General features: G+C 37.1%; 3 protein-coding genes and 1 pseudogene across 5 annotated transcripts; 2 read left to right on the top strand and 2 right to left on the bottom strand.

Annotated features, from left to right (window-relative positions):
- LOC105169539 lies at positions 824-1,577 on the bottom strand. Its single transcript, XM_011089952.2, has 2 exons — positions 1,103-1,577; positions 824-939 (listed from the first exon to the last, which is right to left on the bottom strand). Exons 1-2 carry the CDS (start codon positions 1,470-1,472, stop codon positions 851-853), a joined length of 459 nt encoding a protein of 152 aa, XP_011088254.1. The 5' UTR covers positions 1,473-1,577; the 3' UTR covers positions 824-850.
- On the top strand, positions 5,674-9,860 carry LOC105169538 (bZIP transcription factor 23-like). Of its 3 annotated transcripts, none has more exons than XM_011089948.2 (5): positions 5,674-5,808; positions 6,919-8,041; positions 8,793-8,864; positions 8,951-8,980; positions 9,397-9,860. In XM_011089948.2, exons 2-5 carry the CDS (start codon positions 6,950-6,952, stop codon positions 9,469-9,471), a joined length of 1,269 nt encoding a protein of 422 aa, XP_011088250.1. In that variant the 5' UTR covers positions 5,674-5,808; positions 6,919-6,949; the 3' UTR covers positions 9,472-9,860. The 3 variants fall into 3 exon arrangements, with proteins under 3 accessions (XP_011088250.1, XP_011088252.1, XP_011088251.1); XM_011089950.2 differs by lacking the exon at positions 5,674-5,808 and adding an exon at positions 5,853-6,298; XM_011089949.2 differs by lacking the exon at positions 5,674-5,808 and adding an exon at positions 5,853-6,334.
- LOC105169887 lies at positions 10,026-13,009 on the bottom strand (annotated as a pseudogene).
- Positions 12,899-17,342, top strand: LOC105169537 (methylcrotonoyl-CoA carboxylase beta chain, mitochondrial). Its single transcript, XM_011089947.2, has 10 exons — positions 12,899-13,261; positions 13,360-13,479; positions 13,807-14,241; positions 14,494-14,584; positions 14,733-14,965; positions 15,064-15,228; positions 15,827-15,901; positions 16,092-16,223; positions 16,711-16,767; positions 16,832-17,342. The coding sequence occupies exons 1-10, from the start codon at positions 13,052-13,054 to the stop codon at positions 17,033-17,035; spliced, it is 1,722 nt and encodes a 573-aa protein (XP_011088249.1). The 5' UTR covers positions 12,899-13,051; the 3' UTR covers positions 17,036-17,342.

The following is a 17,366-nucleotide window of genomic DNA, read 5'->3' as shown; positions in this document are numbered from 1 at the left end:
ATTAATATGTAGGTCAAAATGTATATCTAACCAAATTAAATACCTTAATAAGAATTCAAACACATATGGTGTGTATATATATAGTCGACAATGCAACAGGAAAGCCGGACACTTTTCATGGTTTAATCTGGCATTTTTATTTTCATCTTTTGAGAAAAAGGGCCCAAAAGAAGATGATGAATAGGCATAAACAAGCTATCAAAGAGTCACAGTAAATAGAATTGTTAGAGCGACTTATGATGAACCCACTTTTCCGTTGCATCCATGGTCACAAACATATTCAGTGTAAAAATTTTATATAATATTAGATATGAAAATGTTAAATAGCATTGATCACATGATATATTAAATAAAAAATATGAGCAAATTGCAATTTACCTACATGTGATACAAAGGTTAATTGTCTATTTTATGTGTCATATATATATATATATATATAGCATCGAATAAAGAAAATGGAGTTGATGAAGGAATTAATAGCGTGTAGAGTCTACTGTATCTTAAGATTTGGTGTATGCATTATCCGATTGCAAGTATTAGTACATTCAAATATAGCTGAAGATCAAAGTTTGGATGCTGACGTTTGTTTAAGCTCGATCGGGAGTATGACGACATAGTTGAAGGTTCTGCCACTAAAAATCTCTAAATAAAATACAGGAACGATTAGTTATATTACAACAGCCCCAGTACTTGGGTCAAAAACTTGTAAAGTTGTCTTTCAGTGTGCAGCAACAAAAGCTAGAGATAAAGAGAGGCAGAAGAGAGATAATCAGGATTTTCTTTTTATTTATTTTTTTGGTCTTCCGCTTTTTCTGCCTTTCTCCTCACGAAATCGTGAAGAGTCATCTAATCATGAGTTAGGCGAGAGTTGCCGCACCGAACACGCCACCACCTGCGCCCATTGCCTCAATCTTGTCTTCACCATTTCCGGCTTTTCACCTATTACAGTTCCAAAAGTCATAAACAAGTTGAAAATGCTTTATTTTAATCCAAATTGATCTTGATTCAACTCAGAAGAATGATTCTTTTCCCAAATACTTTTGTCTGCTATACGAAAGTTGCAAGCCAATTGCAATTAAAAAATAGCAAGTTGAATTGTTACCTGGATCTATAATCGCGGCGGGGCTCCCGACGGACGACGTCGACGCGGTATCGCAATCGGAAAACGACGCCGAAGAAGATCTAGACAGGGTATGAGAGTACTGCCGATTCACAGCGTAGTAAAACTGAAGTGCGGGGAGAGTCGACGAGAGTTTCGGATCCAAATCAGGCGAATCAAAGTCGAATCCCAAGTCCAAGCAGCCGCGCAGCTCGTCCAGGTCATCATCGGTGACGCTGCGGCCGCGCCGCAGTCGATGATTTCTACGGCGATTGCTCCACGCCTCCTCTCGGAGTGTATCAGGCGACCATGAATTCTGCTTGTACAAAGGCGGGGGAGCTCCCCGGCGTATGTGTTGCTCTGATTCGGACATGGAGAGTGCGCCGCCGTAGGGGCGGAGAGCAGGGGAATATTTCCTTTTTAAAAGCGTTTTTCGTATTTTTATATCTGGCAAGCGGGAATAGTGGGATACCCAATATGAGGTATTTAAAAGGAAGGTATAGGCTGAGTTGTCCAAGGTGCAGTGTGTGTTAGATCTGACACGGATATGGGTCCCACTAGAGCCTGAGTGGGATCCACGCGACCCGTCGCCGCCGAATATCTGGTGGAGTCAACTTTAGGTTCCAGAATATTCTCATCTTTTAGCCTTTATATTTTATTTTATATTAACCGCCGTGTACCAATATGTATACGACTATACGTATACCAACAATTATGATATAATTTTCAAAAAATTAAAATGATTGAAGTGAAGTAAGTGATGGATATAAGTGAGAGTGTAGAATAAACATGATAGTTAATTAGTAATTACATAATAACAATAATTATATTCATACAAATATTTAAAAATATAATTGATATTTTAAAATTTGATATCACGTTTACAAATAATTAATTATGAATCAAATTTTTTTCTATAGATTCGTATAGATATATAAATAATTAATATTTTTTTGAAATAAAAGCGTTGAATTATTATTAATTGAAATAAATTGGTTACAATCATCTATATTGCATATCAATATCTGACATAGATCGTTACAACAATAATACTATGATCAACAAAATTGACACCAACTATTACAGTTGAAACAACACCTACTGCTCAATAAAGACAACACAAGCACTAATACTATTCAATAGAAACAACACATTTAATATTCAGTAGACACAATATCTCACGCATAAAGTGAGATTTGAACCTATGACTTCTAACACAAATATAAATTAAAATATTAAGAAATAAATTAAAAAAGAAGTTAGTGCCAAAGAACGAAGGTTATTATTTTTTCAAATATTTTGAATGGCTTAAATCAAGTATTGGCTGAAAAATAGGTAACGCCCGTTGTGATACAAATGACGAGAATTATATTTGTGTGCTTGAAACTGTCGTAATTCTACAGTTTGGTTTTATTATGGAAATAGTTGAATATGTTAAGTGTTAGATGTAAATTTGAGTGCACAATTAGAAAAAAGATTCCCACAATAACTTAAAATTTAAGGGCTTTAAGGATATGTGATTGGTTAAGAAGTGTGTTGCTCAACTCGTAATTATTCACAATTTTAGATCATGGACAAAATTATATTATATTGAGTTGGAATTGAAAGATTTAAAGATAAAATTTTTAAAAGTTTTATAGTATTTCTTTTTTATATTTATTTGAATAATTTTATATTATAAATGATTTATGTTCCCGACTTTAAAATTTTGTTTTATAAAATATTTATGGATTTTAATTTGCATTTACGAGGAGTCATTTCAAACAGTTCTTTTTTTTAAATGTTTCAAATTTGAGTTTGAGATTATTATATCCTGATGATAGTTCAATCCAAATAAATATTGGGCTTGGTATCGGGTTACTATCCGAGTCCTTGATGTTTAAGCTAAGTCGGGCGCAAGATTGTGGGAAAGAAAAATTATATTACAGTAGATAATGTATCTTGGCCTCAAATAACTTTGAAATATTTAAAAAGTCAAATGTTCGTACTTGTACGGAGCTCAGCCCTCAAAGAGTTGAATGATCGACGGTGGTGAATAGGGATTGTGGGGTCGAGTTGAGTGCGATTTTACTTGAAAAAAAACGTGCGGAACATCAATCCTATTTGGATATTTGAAATCATATGAAAGGTATTTTTACCTAATCATTTTTGTTCAAATTCAAATAATTCAATTAAAATGTAGTCTATAACTAGTTATAAATTCATTTTTTATAGTCTCTCCATTTCAAACCTAAGTATAATTCTTCTTACGATGTTTGAAAACGATTATGATTAATATCTGTTTTTTCTTTCAAGGAAAAAGGAAAGGCGAATATGTGTGTGGGAGTTGCGAATTTCCATTGAGAGAAATGGGGCAAAAATGGCTTGCACATGGAGAACGTGACTAATCTATTAGTCCTAGTCTGATTTAGCCCAGAGAGCAGCCCACTTCTAGAGGTCCAACTCTCTCTCTCTCTCTATATATATATATATGTCTGTAATTTAGGAATATTAACTCGAAAAATTGAGGTCCAGATATAATAATTGAGATGTCATGTCACAAATATAAGACCTTAGGCATCAATATATAAAGCATCAACGTGAATTTGATTCTTTTGATTTATTATTATTATTATTATTATTATTATTATTTGTATTTCACAAGACAAATTGCTGAGTAATTACTCTGTAAGAAAATTATGAAAAGATAAAATATAAAAAATTGAAGCATGGGAAAGGGAAAATACAAAGAATTAATACATATATATATATACGTTTTCTTACTAAAAATTAAAGACACAAAAATGGTGTTAGTGGCAGCAATAATTGAATTCAGGGATTACATAGTATATTGCTTAATTGGGCCCCACAAACTTTCTTGTGATCACAATTCACCATACAATTTAAAAGGTCAGCCCATGAGATGTCACACACTTCGTTAATATCTGAAAAGAATTATAAATTATTAAATTATGCATAATTGTGCCATATTTTATTTCATTTTATTTATATATAATATCTCACCCTCATTAATTGCCTATAGTCGAAAACTATATTATAGATTGAGATAAGGAGTGGCAGAAGGTAGGTAACCTACCAAGGCATGGGCTGTTTAACATCCCCAAGAACATAGCATTTAATGATACAAAATCGATGAGGGGAATGAGTTTTATTTTTATTTTTAAAAAATAAAATTATTTGAATGGTCTCGACTCCAGTTATTATTATTGAATAACACAACACTGAGAATTATAGATCATAGAAAGAAATACTTACAGATTATCTATTCACAAAATTTTACAACTATAGAGAACTCAACCGTATAATATTTTACATATGAAGTGGTCCGTTATTATCCATTAAATAAAGATTCGTTCACAATCGGGTTCTATCTTTGATATTTCTTGTCATTTTTGTGGTAGTATGAACAAATCGTTATTTTACTCTTTCCAATTAATTGAAAATTCAGTATTAGTAATATGAATAACACACATTAGCATGTATGGACCAAATAAAATAGTAGGTCAACATATCTCACTCAACTTCATCAAAATTATAATAAGGAAATTAAATATGTGTACCAAATCCTAGAATTAGGGTTTTGCTTTTTGCCCCTAGTAGTGGAACTGGCACTGGCCTCCTGCATCAAGGACCAACACAGAAAACAAATTGCTCAACCTAACTCCCTATACTGTATCAATTGCCCTGCACACCTACTTGACCTCGAATTAATTTTGTACTTGTGATGAAGGCATACTGGTGATGAACAAAGATGGAGAATCCTCCTAGTATTTTGGAGGATAATTCATTTTTAAAAATAAAGATTTTAAGTGATCATTCTTTATTCGAGTTATAAATATATATTTTTCAATAATTTGTATGTAATTTCTTATATATGATGCAGATTGCCGTGATAATATAGACACAATGATTTATTGATCTATTACAGAATTGTACTTAATAATAAAAAGAATTTAAAGGAATTTCTTAATTATCATTCCTTAAAGGCCTTCCAACTTCAGCTAGAGGCAGAAAATCAATTTTTGTTAAATGAAATAAAATATTTAAAAAGTAATTTAATTACATAAAATTTTTGTTATATTAAAAAAATTTAATCCAACTCAAATGAAAATTTCTTCTACTGACAGTAAAAAGAGGTCAGATCAGCCCACATCAACCAATCAAATCAGGTGCAGCCCATTTTTATCGTGCGCACGTAGGGCAACTTCACTCTCTCCCGAGAAATTCCCTATTAGGACCCTGAGACAAGACCGCCCAGCGGCCCTTCAAGGTGTGCGTACTGCACCTCAGGCGCACTCCACAGTGGTGTCTGGTGCTGTGTCACTGACACTGACGTACACACGCGCGGCGCATACCACTCACCACTCCGTACTGCCCGCTGAGCGCACCTGACACTCAACCAATCAGATTGCGCCACCTTCCATCTTGTCGGCAGATTTGAACGGTTACGATTCCCCCACGTAACATTCTCCCATTGGATAAGTGGTCGCATCAAGAACCTAAGCTGCATTCTGATTGGTCCAGGTTTCGCAATTATAGACCTCCACCAAATTAAAAAATATTAAAAAATGGAATAAAGAAATGAGGAAAAAGGGATTTAAATCAGGGGAGTCGTGTCGAAGGGGCACTAGACACTTGTCGCCTCCACCAAGCATCAGACCGGCGAAGAAGAAGGAAACGACACGATCACCCTCTCTCCCTCTATAAGGGTAAATCCGTCTGCCTCGTCCTCTCTTTCTCTCTCCGCGAATCCTAATTTTGCTCCACTTTCCTAATTTTATTTTATTATTTTATTTGTTTTGTTAGTTACAGTAGGAAGTAGGAGGAGTTGATCTTTTGTAGTTTCTGCATGGAATTTTGAGTGATCTCGAGGTCTGAGGAAATGTTTTAGTTTTTCTGTTAGTTTATGTTTGTAATTCCTTTTTGAAGGATAAGTAATTTGAGTTCAATGTTAAAGTTTCGGCTTCCCGATTGAATTTTTTGGTTAGTGGGCTGAAAAAGAAAAGATTGAGATTGAGGTTTCGTGTTTCATTTTGGGAGTTTTTAGATGGTTTGGTTATCTATGTTTCGATCTTTGAGCTGCAAAATGAGCTCTGGTAAAAGGAAAAAGCGAAAAAGAAAGATAACTTACGCCGATGGTTATGAAGAGGGTCGTGTGTTGATTTCAACGGGTGCTATTTTTGCATGAAGCGCGCTCAAGTACGTATACTGATTGGGAAACTCGAAGGCTTTTCGGTTTGTATTTTAATTTAATCTTGATGGCTGTTTCTTTTAGCCCGTGATTAGTTTTAGATCTGAAATTAAAGAAAAGCAAACTGAATTGACTGCGATCAGCTATGGGATATACATAAATGGATAGTTTTTTGCTCTACTTTAGTGGTCTTTGGACTGGAAATTGATTGTTTTTCCGCTCATCATGATTGGGAGTATTCAAGTGAAAGTTGCGTTGCTATACTTTGTCAATTCTTTAAAGCTACGTATTCAATTGTCTATATTATAGTATTATTTAAATGCTTGGAGTGCGATCTGTTTTGGGTTTAAAAGTTTCTTTCGTTTCCTTTTGGTTTGCTTTGTTCCGTTCACTTCTGTCGGGTTTTTGCCTCTGTTTAAAGTTTCTAAAGGAAAGTTATGTGTTATCTCTGTTTTTTTCAAACTTTAATGATATTTACTTGATTCGGTCATGCAATTGGTTCTTCCTTAGTTTGGTTTCTTTTAGTCATGACGTTGAGAAGGAAAGAAATAGTATGCGCATTATGGTATATATGAATATTGTTTCATGCTATCATTGCTGAGATACTAACGATTAGGAATTTGGTCAGCTAGTGGCTCCACTTTGCAGAACTTGCAATAATGGGGTCTTACATGAACTTCAAGAACTTTGGAGATACAGTGCAGCAACCAGATGGTAGTGCTGGGAAGCCAGCTGGTAATTTTCCATTGGTTCGACAGTCTTCCATATATTCGCTGACATTTGATGAGCTTCAAAACACCTTGGGTGGATCTGGAAAGGACTTTGGATCTATGAACATGGAGGACCTTTTAAAGAGCATTTGGACAGCTGAAGAGAGCCAAGCCATGGTATCTTCTACAGGTGGAGGAGATGGGAGTGCCTCAGGCGGAAATTTGCAGCGGCAGGGTTCTTTAACATTGCCGTGGACACTTAGCCAAAAAACTGTTGATGAAGTGTGGAGGGATGTCCTAAAAGAAACTATCGAAGCAAAAGATGGAAGTTCTGGTGGGCAGACAAATTTGGGGCCAAGGCAGCCGACTTTAGGTGAGATGACACTAGAGGAGTTTTTGTTCAGAGCTGGGGTGGTTAGAGAAGATAACCAACCTTCTGGAAGGCCAAATGGCACTGGTTTCTATGGTGGTTTGCCTCCATCAAGTGGTAACAACTCTGGTTTAACCATAGGATTTCAACAACCATCTCGGAACAATGGTGTGTTGGGAAATCCACTTGCAGAACAGAGCAATATTGTTCTTAATACACCTAACTTAGTAAATAACATAAATGGTGTAAGAACTTCCCAACAACAACCTCAGCAGCCTCATTCACAGCTGCAGCCTCTGTTTCCAAAGCAAACAACAGTAGCGTTTTCGTCCCCGACACAACTTGGAAGCAATGCGCAGCTGTCTAGCCCAGGAACCAAGGGTCAAGTGGTTGGAATGATGAACACTATAGTTCAAGGTGGAGCAGTTGTCATGAGTGGACTGAACAATGGAGCAGCAGTTGCAGGAGGATCTCCTGGGAATCATCTACATTCAGATGCTATTGTTAAAACTAATACAGACACACCATCAGTATCACCTTCACCTTTTAATTTTGGTGAAAGTGGACGAGGTAGGAGATCATCTAGTTCTTTGGAGAAAGTGGTGGAGAGAAGGCGGAGGAGAATGATTAAAAACAGAGAGTCTGCTGCCAGGTCACGTGCTAGAAAGCAGGTGATTTCATTACAAATAATATGCATTTTGTACTGATTCCCACTGCTGTCTTTCTTACAAGCTATGAGGATTCTTAATCTTATTCATCCTGGGAAACCAATACTAACTTGGTAGACTGGTGAGTGTGTGTGAGGGCGTCCACTTATTCATTGACCAAGGTCCAGCAAAAGATGTTGAAACATCTTAGTGGTTGAGAAGGAAATATTCCCCATCTCTTGACTTGAGAACTGTCTTGCAACTTCTAGACCATATAGACTGACATCCAATTTTCAAATGGATGTCCTGTGCTCTTCCAGTGATGCCAGGACATTATTTGCATTTGGATGCAGTGGAATTAATATCTTGTTTATATGGTTACCAAGATTGTGAAAACAAGGTTCCTGTGGTAGTGGAGATGCATATGGCGGATATCTTTTAAGTTTTCCGAATCTTTGGGAACCTGAACATGCTTCATTAATATGACAGGAAAAATGTAAGTGGGTATCCACTTACTATGAAATTTGATATGCTGACTCACTTCTCTCTGAACCATAAACACCCTGCACCCTCAGGTGTACAATTTAAGCATGATGTTCAAGTGACTACTTGATGTTCATTTGTGAGAGTACTTGGAGTCTTGGATGGTTCCCAGTTCACCTTGGTTGGATCTGTTACTTTTTCAACATCTGAGTAAATTTTCGTTTGCATAACTCGTTCTGGTTTCTATTCCCTGCTGCTCCTGATAAATAAATGTCATTGGGAAAAATTGCAGGCCTATACTCTGGAATTGGAAGCAGAAGTTGCAAAGCTCAGAGAAATGAACCAAGAGTTGCGGAAAAAGCAGGTAAGTTTATTTTCACAGTCAAAATACACTTAATGAGATCAAACTGGAAATTGATAATTTTGACAAGATGTTTACATGCACTGCAGGAAGAATTTTTGGAGATGCAGAAAAATCAGGTAATTGATCCTTTTCCCACTTGTATTACCTCTACTTGCATCATTAGCTGTTGTACTTTGGAAATGCTTAAAATAGATTAAAGTTCATTCCATAGAGTAATAAATAAATCACCAACCAAGTTTTGTAAAAATGCTAATACCACATTCTCTTGTTATATATTCCTGGACCGGCATACAGAAGAGATCATTACCATCATTAGTAAATCCAAGGATTTTGATTCCACTTTCCGAGTGGCAGAGCTAGACCAGCTTTCTTTATTATATTAGAAAAGAATGAGCAAGACAAGAAAAGATAAAATTCAGTGCATATAATTAGTTAAACATCAAAACCTTGTAATTACATCTCTTGCTTTTGCTTTCTGGTGCCTCGCAGATTTGTGGTACATTATTTTATTTCATTTTATTTGGGCCTGCAGATCTTGGAGACAATGAATAAGCCCTGGGGAGGTAAAAGAAGATGCTTGAGAAGGACGCTGACTGGACCTTGGTAGAACTAGAGGGCAAACTTGCCCTTTGTGTCGCATAGGAGTGAACAGCATATGATGATCTGATCTGGATCTCATTCCCTACATGATAGGCAGCTTTATGTATAGAAGCAAAGAGCGTCATGCTTGTATATTATTGTATTGTGCTACTTGTGTTGCTACTTTACTGTATGACCTCTAGTTGCTTCTTGTTTGATCAGTCAACTAGTGAAATCTGGACTGCCTAATTCACCTGCTATGTACCTGATATGCAATTAATATGTCTGACTTAGCTAGAAGTTAGATAAATATCTTTTAGACTTGTATCACCATAATACAGTAATGGTGTCGCAAAAGCATATCACTTACCTGCTGTCTTGCTGACGCGGTTAAATTTCCTTTAGGTTAACACATCACTTTGATTGGTATGTTATGTTAAACGACAGTAATCTTTTTGTTAAGAACGTTTGCCTGCTTTTAGTATCACTAAATTGCGAATAACCCTTACTTTTACAAGGCAAAACCAGATGCGACAGACTTCCATGTGCTGTAGGAAAATATATATGCTCTATTTTGAGGCAGTAGGCGTGGAAAGACAATATGACAGAAGTATATACACAGACTTAAAGTAATATTCAAATTGAAATACGCAACTACAAGGCTTTTCAGTTGACATTAAAGCATTCTACTAACTTGAGCCTTCAGAAAAAAGACTGTCAAAATGTGCAAAGAACAGTAGAGCGAATTGCATATACAAACTAATTAGACTGCTGAGTGAATCAATGGCGGCAGTTTGGTCAAACTCTTCTTGTTTCACTTTCTTTAGTTGTCTCCCTATAAATGGTTTGAGGCCGTTCGTCAAAGCTGATGTCGAGGTAAGACATGCCTTGAGTATGCTTAAAGCCTACAACAAAAGAAAGGAACTATATTACATTACATGTACTCTAGACAAACCATCTTTCTCATATAATATGCAGTCAGGTCAAGGTCAAGTGACAACAAAATTCATACCTCTTCACTCCCAATTGCAAATGCCTGTTCCTCAACATCGGAGAGTGGAATTTTGAGGCCTTTGAGGATGGAAAAGAAGGACATTACCGTTGAAGGTGTCACTACTAAATCATCAGTTACCATGAATATTGAAGGTACCTTCACACCACTGTCTTTTGCATTCATATATTTGAAAAGCAAAGGTCTGCATGTTACATTCCAGTTTCCTTCTGAAGCCGAAGAAGTCAAATAGCATGTACCAGTGCAGCCGCGGTTTACATATAATTCAGGCTCATTGTTTTCAGTTAGAGCAAAAATCTTGTTCTTGAGAAAATACTCTGATGCGGGGAGCGTTGGTTTAAAGTCCTTGAGATATCTTCGGCAATTTGAATTTGCTATGCTGCTGTACAAATTGTCCATACTCCCAAGGGAAGTATCACCCCCCAACAAACCTGCAACTTTTACCAAAGGAAGAGTGAGCAGACTGAAAAGAAAATTAACAAAATCATCTTCCGCTTCAACAAATAGAACTCTGTTGGTTGCCTTTTGTATGAAAGCCTTTACAATAACCCTTTTAGATATTGCTTCTTCTGTAATCTGACCCAATGATGCACCCAGGTCACATTTTACCGCAGCCGAGACAACCTGACTTCTACCAAGAATGAGATCTGCTAGCGGAGCTAGAAACTAATGAGCTCTTGAGCAAATCCAAAATCTGCTAAGAATAAACATTGATGGTTAGAACTCCCCAGTATTATTATGCTATTTGAATTTAATGAAAAATATTTATAAAAAACATCAAGGTCATCACAAGGAAGATTTACCTCTTTGAAGCCAACAACCACAGTTCTTTCCTTGAGCCCATCTATGTCTCTAATCCCAAGATCATTAAAAATTTTTATGCCGGAACCTCCTGAACTAGGCACTATCCGAAGATCATTGCTGATTAAGAAAGATGTCTTATCTTTAGCAAACACTCCGACATCATTGCTGTCTGTAATCGAAAGAGTTACTTCTCTATCTAGTGACATCGAACAAGAGCATCTTTCAACACCTCTATAGATGGTTACACATTCCTGATGGTTTATATGGTTGGCGCACCCACTGGTTTGACAGACGTAGTACTTGATGGGCTCAGAATCATCAATATTCAGCTTCAGTTTTCGACATTGAGGTTCAAACAAATTTATTGGATTTAGCAGCATGAGTTTACTCCTATTTGTCCAGAAGTTCCTGCTATCAAGATTTACTAACCCTTAATACAGAGTGCTTAAGCTTCCAACAATAGGTGCTCCTTCTGCATAGTGCTTCACCAGGAGCCTTACTATGGTTCCCAGAGGCAACGTGAGGAAGCTTAGCAAAACGTCTGCAAAACTGCTGTCCACTTCAGCAAAGAGTACCTTGTTTTCTTCTTCGTTCATCATAACTCTCAATGAGAACTTAATGTCCTCCGACTCAGACATTGTCAGCTGCAATGCACTTGTTACCTACGGAAGAAACCAATATATGACAGAAACCAAAACCAAAACTCTCTCTCCTTTTTTATAGCCAAACACCCAATATAGTTGTCCAGTCAAATTCTGGGAGAAGGTGAATAGCTGAAAGACCTTCCATCTGCTTGATTTAATACTGACTCTTGATTGTTCAATAAGATCTCTACAAATTTCCCTTTTCAAGTCCACATTCATCCATTCTCCAGTTGTTACAGAGAGAGAAATGCTTTGAATACTGTACCACATACTCAGTCTGCACAAGTCGTTCCCTCCCTCTAAGTAATCTCAGTCAGTATTGTATATGCATTTAAGTGGTTTCTATCACAACGACGGTTGTGATTTTCCCATGACCTTCCAAGATTGTCAAATGACGTTCCAAGAATAATCCCTTTTTCTTCGTCGTCTTACCAATCCTCAGACTTCACACTTTGTCTTCCCCATATCAGTCATCATAAATAAAGCAAAGCTGAAACGGTGTATCAGTATTGGATAAAGGACATCGTGTCATACACAGAACTCAGGATTAGAAGGCGTCACCCATTTTAATTGCAGTTGTACAAAATGCCCATAACGCTTGCACAGAGCATGCCAGGAGACTGGGTAGGTTAAAACGGGTCTGACTCAGGAATTTCATCGATCACATGGTCAGCAGCAGCCAATGCCATTGCCATGGATGCTTATTAGACCTTTTGTCGAGTACCTTGTTAGCGTCATCCACTAAGGTTTTTCTTGGACAAATACCATTTCTGAAAATAAATACAAATATTTTATATACTGAACATTTTTAGTTTTAATTAAAATCATATACGTGACAAAAATAATAATAGTTTATATATTCCAATATTGATGCATTTTATCCATTTAACTCTAGGAAAGAAAGGTTAAAACATAAATAATATTTACCAAACATTTTATGTACGCCTGTAAATGTAATCGGAATAATATAATACCGGGATAAGGAAACCGCGAATTGGATATGAATTACAGCTCGGACAAGCCATTAATGCTACTTGGATTAGGATTGGGCACTCCCCACAAGTTGCCGTACTGAAATTGGCGAACTAGAAAGTTATAAAACGACGCCGCTACAGGACTGAGAACAGAAGTAGAGAGAGAAATCAGAAATGCTGAGAAACTTGGCTCGAAGAATTTCATCATCGGCTTCGAGCCGATCAATTTCCCAGCGGTGCTACCCTAACTTCCCGGCCGAACCGACCCGATGCTTATGTACTAGTGTCCTGCCCGACACACTCGACAGGAGCTCCGAGTCGTTTGCCCGTAACTCCGAAGCGATGGAAAGCCTAATTTCCCAACTTCACTCGCACATTCAGCAGGTGTTAATACTCACTCTCTGTAATTTACAAGTCACTTACATGTGTGTGATGAGTTGCATGCATATGCGTGCCTGAAAATGGTGCTTTTTGGTGAGTAGGTGATGAAAGGAGGAGGGCCGGAGGCTGTGAAGAGGAACAGAAGTAGGAATAAGCTTCTTCCTAGAGAGAGAATCGATCGCTTGATTGATCCTGGTTCTTCATTCCTTGAGCTTTCTCAGGTTCGTTTTTCTCTTATTTTAAGAAAAATAAGAAGGAAAAAAGATCTTAATATGGTATTATTACGTTTTGTTGATTTTATTATTCTTGAAAATGTGTATTGATCACGTGTTAACAGGAATGCGAATATAATGCAATTGATGTATTACTGCAGCTTTACCATTTTAATGACTCTGTTACTCTTCGGCATTAGCCTCTTTGTTTGTGAGCATAATGATAATCGAGTAGTGTGTTTAGTTTAAGCAATGAATCTCTAGCAGATGGTACTGGATTGCAGTTTACATTTATTATATTGTACTGCACCTCATTTCATGTTTTCTTAAATTTAGCTTGCTGGCCATGAATTATATGATGATCCATTACCATCTGGTGGAATAATTACTGGCATTGGTCCAGTGCATGGGAACCTCTGTATGTTTGTCGCGAATGACCCCACTGTGAAGGGTGGAACATACTATCCCATCACCATCAAGAAACATCTTAGGGCACAAGAGATTGCTGCTCAATGCAGACTACCTTGTTTGTATCTTGTGGATAGTGGAGGTGCTTTCCTTCCGAAGCAGGCTGAGGTTTTTCCTGACAAAGAAAATTTTGGTAGAATTTTCTACAATCAAGCTGTAATGTCTGCAGAAGGCATTCCCCAGATTGCATTGGTACTAGGTTCTTGCACAGCTGGTGGAGCTTATATTCCTGCTATGGCTGATGAAAGTGTGATGGTCAAAGCAAATGGTACCATATTTCTTGCTGGACCACCCCTTGTGAAGGTTAGCAAAAACTTTGGGTATTCTAAAAGGAACCTTGGCTATTCTTTAGTTCAGTTATAGTTTTGTTCTTTTGCTCCCGAACCCCTGTATTGTTATAAGAAAGTATAACAGACAGAATGAAATTATTAAATTGGTTTCGTTTATGATAAATGTTTGCTTCTTCTCGTTCAAGGACTTATGTTTGCCACAGCCCAAAAATTTCCTGTCGTGCCTGCTAATGTAAAAGCAATAATTCATTGAAGTTGTTAGTAGGCTGCTACAGGAGAGGAAGTTTCTGCAGAAGACTTGGGGGGTGCATCTGTGCATTGTAGGACATCAGGTGTTTCTGACTACTTCGCTCAAGGTGAACCTTACACTTCATCCATATATTCATGGTAGTTTGAAGCCATCATAATTGACCTTTGCTTCTTATTAGATGACTTCGTTTTTGAGCCTATTGCTTTATGTTGCCTTGATGAAATGATAGCGTGCAAGTTATGTTTGTCTTGTAGATGAATTGCATGCGCTTGCTATAGGCAGAAACATAATAAAAAATCTACATATGGCTGGCAATATGGGTGGACAGCATCTTAGGCTGTCTGATTTCAAAGAACCTTTATATGATGTAGCCGAACTTCGTGGTATTGCACCAACCGATCTCAAGCAGTCATTTGACATCCGATCAGTTATTTCACGTATTGTTGATGGTAGTGAATTTGATGAATTCAAGAAACTGTACGGCACTGTAAGGCCTTGAATACCATTCAAACTCTGCTCTGTTTAACCAGCATTTTTTGCTGTCCTCTGACTGTATCATGCATGGGCCTTTCGTCTTTTCTACAGACGCTTGTTACAGGCTTTGCAAGAATATTCGGTCAACCTGTTGGAATTATTGGGAACAATGGTATACTGTTCAATGAATCTGCTTTGAAAGGGGCTCATTTTATTGAATTATGTGCTCAACGTAACATCCCATTGATCTTTCTTCAGAATATCACTGGATTTATGGTATGCAGTATTCCTACTCTTTCCACTAACCTCAATGATTTACAGATTTTATACTACTTCCGTTTTGTTTATTGAGTTAGAAGTCTACTGAACCAATTTAACTGAATGTAGTGTAAGTCCAATGAATTAAATCCAATGGTTCTATTTCTCAGTGTTTTCTATTTGCTCCTGGAAAACAAGGTTGAAAAAATTGAAATGTCAGTCGTTAACTTGGTGGTTGTAGGTAGATAGTGCACGATTTCGGCTTTTCACTAATTTATCTGTGTAAGAGTTCAGTAATCTGACAAATCCTTCCTTTTGATTTGTGTCCATCTTCGTTACATGTGAAGTTCTGTCACCGTTTCTCATTTCTATTCCACAATGTGGTGCCCAAGATGAATGATGGATCATTGTTACAAAGCTGATCTATATCCTCAAACTTGGAACAATTTGAGCTTATAGTGCTTATCAAAAGATAGAAGAACACTGGAGAAATCTAAGTATATTTGTGTTTATGTTTTGTCTTTTTATCTTATTTGAGGGATTTTTACAATTGAAAGATGAGATCATGAATATTAAAATTCACTTTTAGGTCCTCTTGGCAAACAATATTTTGCAGGTTGGCTCAAAATCCGAGGCAAATGGTATAGCAAAATCTGGAGCTAAAATGGTGATGGCAGTTTCTTGCGCAAAGGTCAATTATTCATTATATCACTAATTCTTGTATCATTCATATGTTTCTCCTGTCTCTACTATGACCTTTTGCATCCCTCTACTTTAGTATTTCCATTCCCTCTTTTCATCTGTACGTACCACTTCAATTTTTTTTATGGAATGACAAAGGAAAATTTAATGGAATTTCTTCTATCAATAATTCTGTTTAGGTTCCCAAAATTACGGTGGTTGTTGGTGGAAGCTTTGGAGCTGGAAACTATGCAATGTGTGGACGTGCATACAGCCCTAATTTCATGTTCTTTTGGCCAAATGCTAGAATATCTGTAATGGGTGGAGCTCAGGTAGTTACCCATATTGCATTGATTAATAAAGGATTATGCTGGTATTCACCTAGCTATGAAGTATACAAATTTTCTTAGTTTCGCTAATATGTGAATTCTTGAACAATCTATGATGGTTTTCTTGGGCATATTATTTTTCACTACATTGTAAACTCATGAATGCGCTTGTATGTGATGAACTGATAAACAAATGGCTTGCAATTCTTCAATGGTTTCGTAGGGTGTCTATTATCCGTTTCTACACATCACTGTACTTTTCTACAAAATAAATTCATCTTTGCATTCTTCGAATATTATCGTTTAATTTTGAAGTCGATATTAATCCTCTCAGTTGCGAAGTAATTTTTTTATACTGTACGGTTTAAAATTCACAATACCATGAGAACTCGACCGGCCTCGTGGATTTCATATATGCTGGTACACGTTGTATGGAACTTGTTCTGGGAAGTCTAGATTATAACTTATTAGTTCAAATGACTTTCTTCAGGCTGCTGGTGTCCTGGCTCAGATAGAAAGGGCCAATAGGAAGAAGGCTGGAATCCAGGTAAGATTTCAGATTTAGCAGTGATTGGACCTGGAGAAAACACTGACACATACACACTCTGCAGTGGAGCAAGGAAGACGAGGAGAAGTTCAAGGCAGGAGTTGTGGAGGCATACGAACAAGAAGGCAGTGCATATTACTCCACAGCGAGGCTTTGGGATGATGGGGTCATCGATCCAGCAGATACAAGAAAAGTCCTAGGCCTCTGCATTGCTGCTTCTACGAAGTGCAAGCCTGAGAGTACCAAATATGGTGTCTTCAGAATGTAATGCTGATTAGTCTCCTCTAGAGCTGCAAGGGAACACAGGCTGGGAATGAGCAAATTTGAGATAATCAAAGATTGAAGGAGCCTTGTTGGATGTAGGAAGGCAATTTCACCAGCGTGTTGCCAAGAATTAAGAGAGCTCATCAGCATGCTCTAAAGGCTCGGGCTTGATATTATTGGTTAGGCCAAATAGCACGAGAAAAAAATCAAGTAAAAATATGAATAAACAACAGCACTTTGTTTATTTTCTGAGCCGCCATCCCTGTATTGTGGAAAATTTAATCCATCTACATGTTGTGAAAGATTCATGATGTGAACTGTTTACGGCGATAGGT

Source organism: Sesamum indicum, linkage group LG8 (assembly GCF_000512975.1).
Source record: "Sesamum indicum cultivar Zhongzhi No. 13 linkage group LG8, S_indicum_v1.0, whole genome shotgun sequence".
NCBI classification, from domain to species: domain Eukaryota; kingdom Viridiplantae; phylum Streptophyta; class Magnoliopsida; order Lamiales; family Pedaliaceae; genus Sesamum; species Sesamum indicum.
The sequence above is the reverse complement of the archived record's forward strand: the minus strand, read 5'-3'. Positions and strand labels throughout refer to the sequence as shown.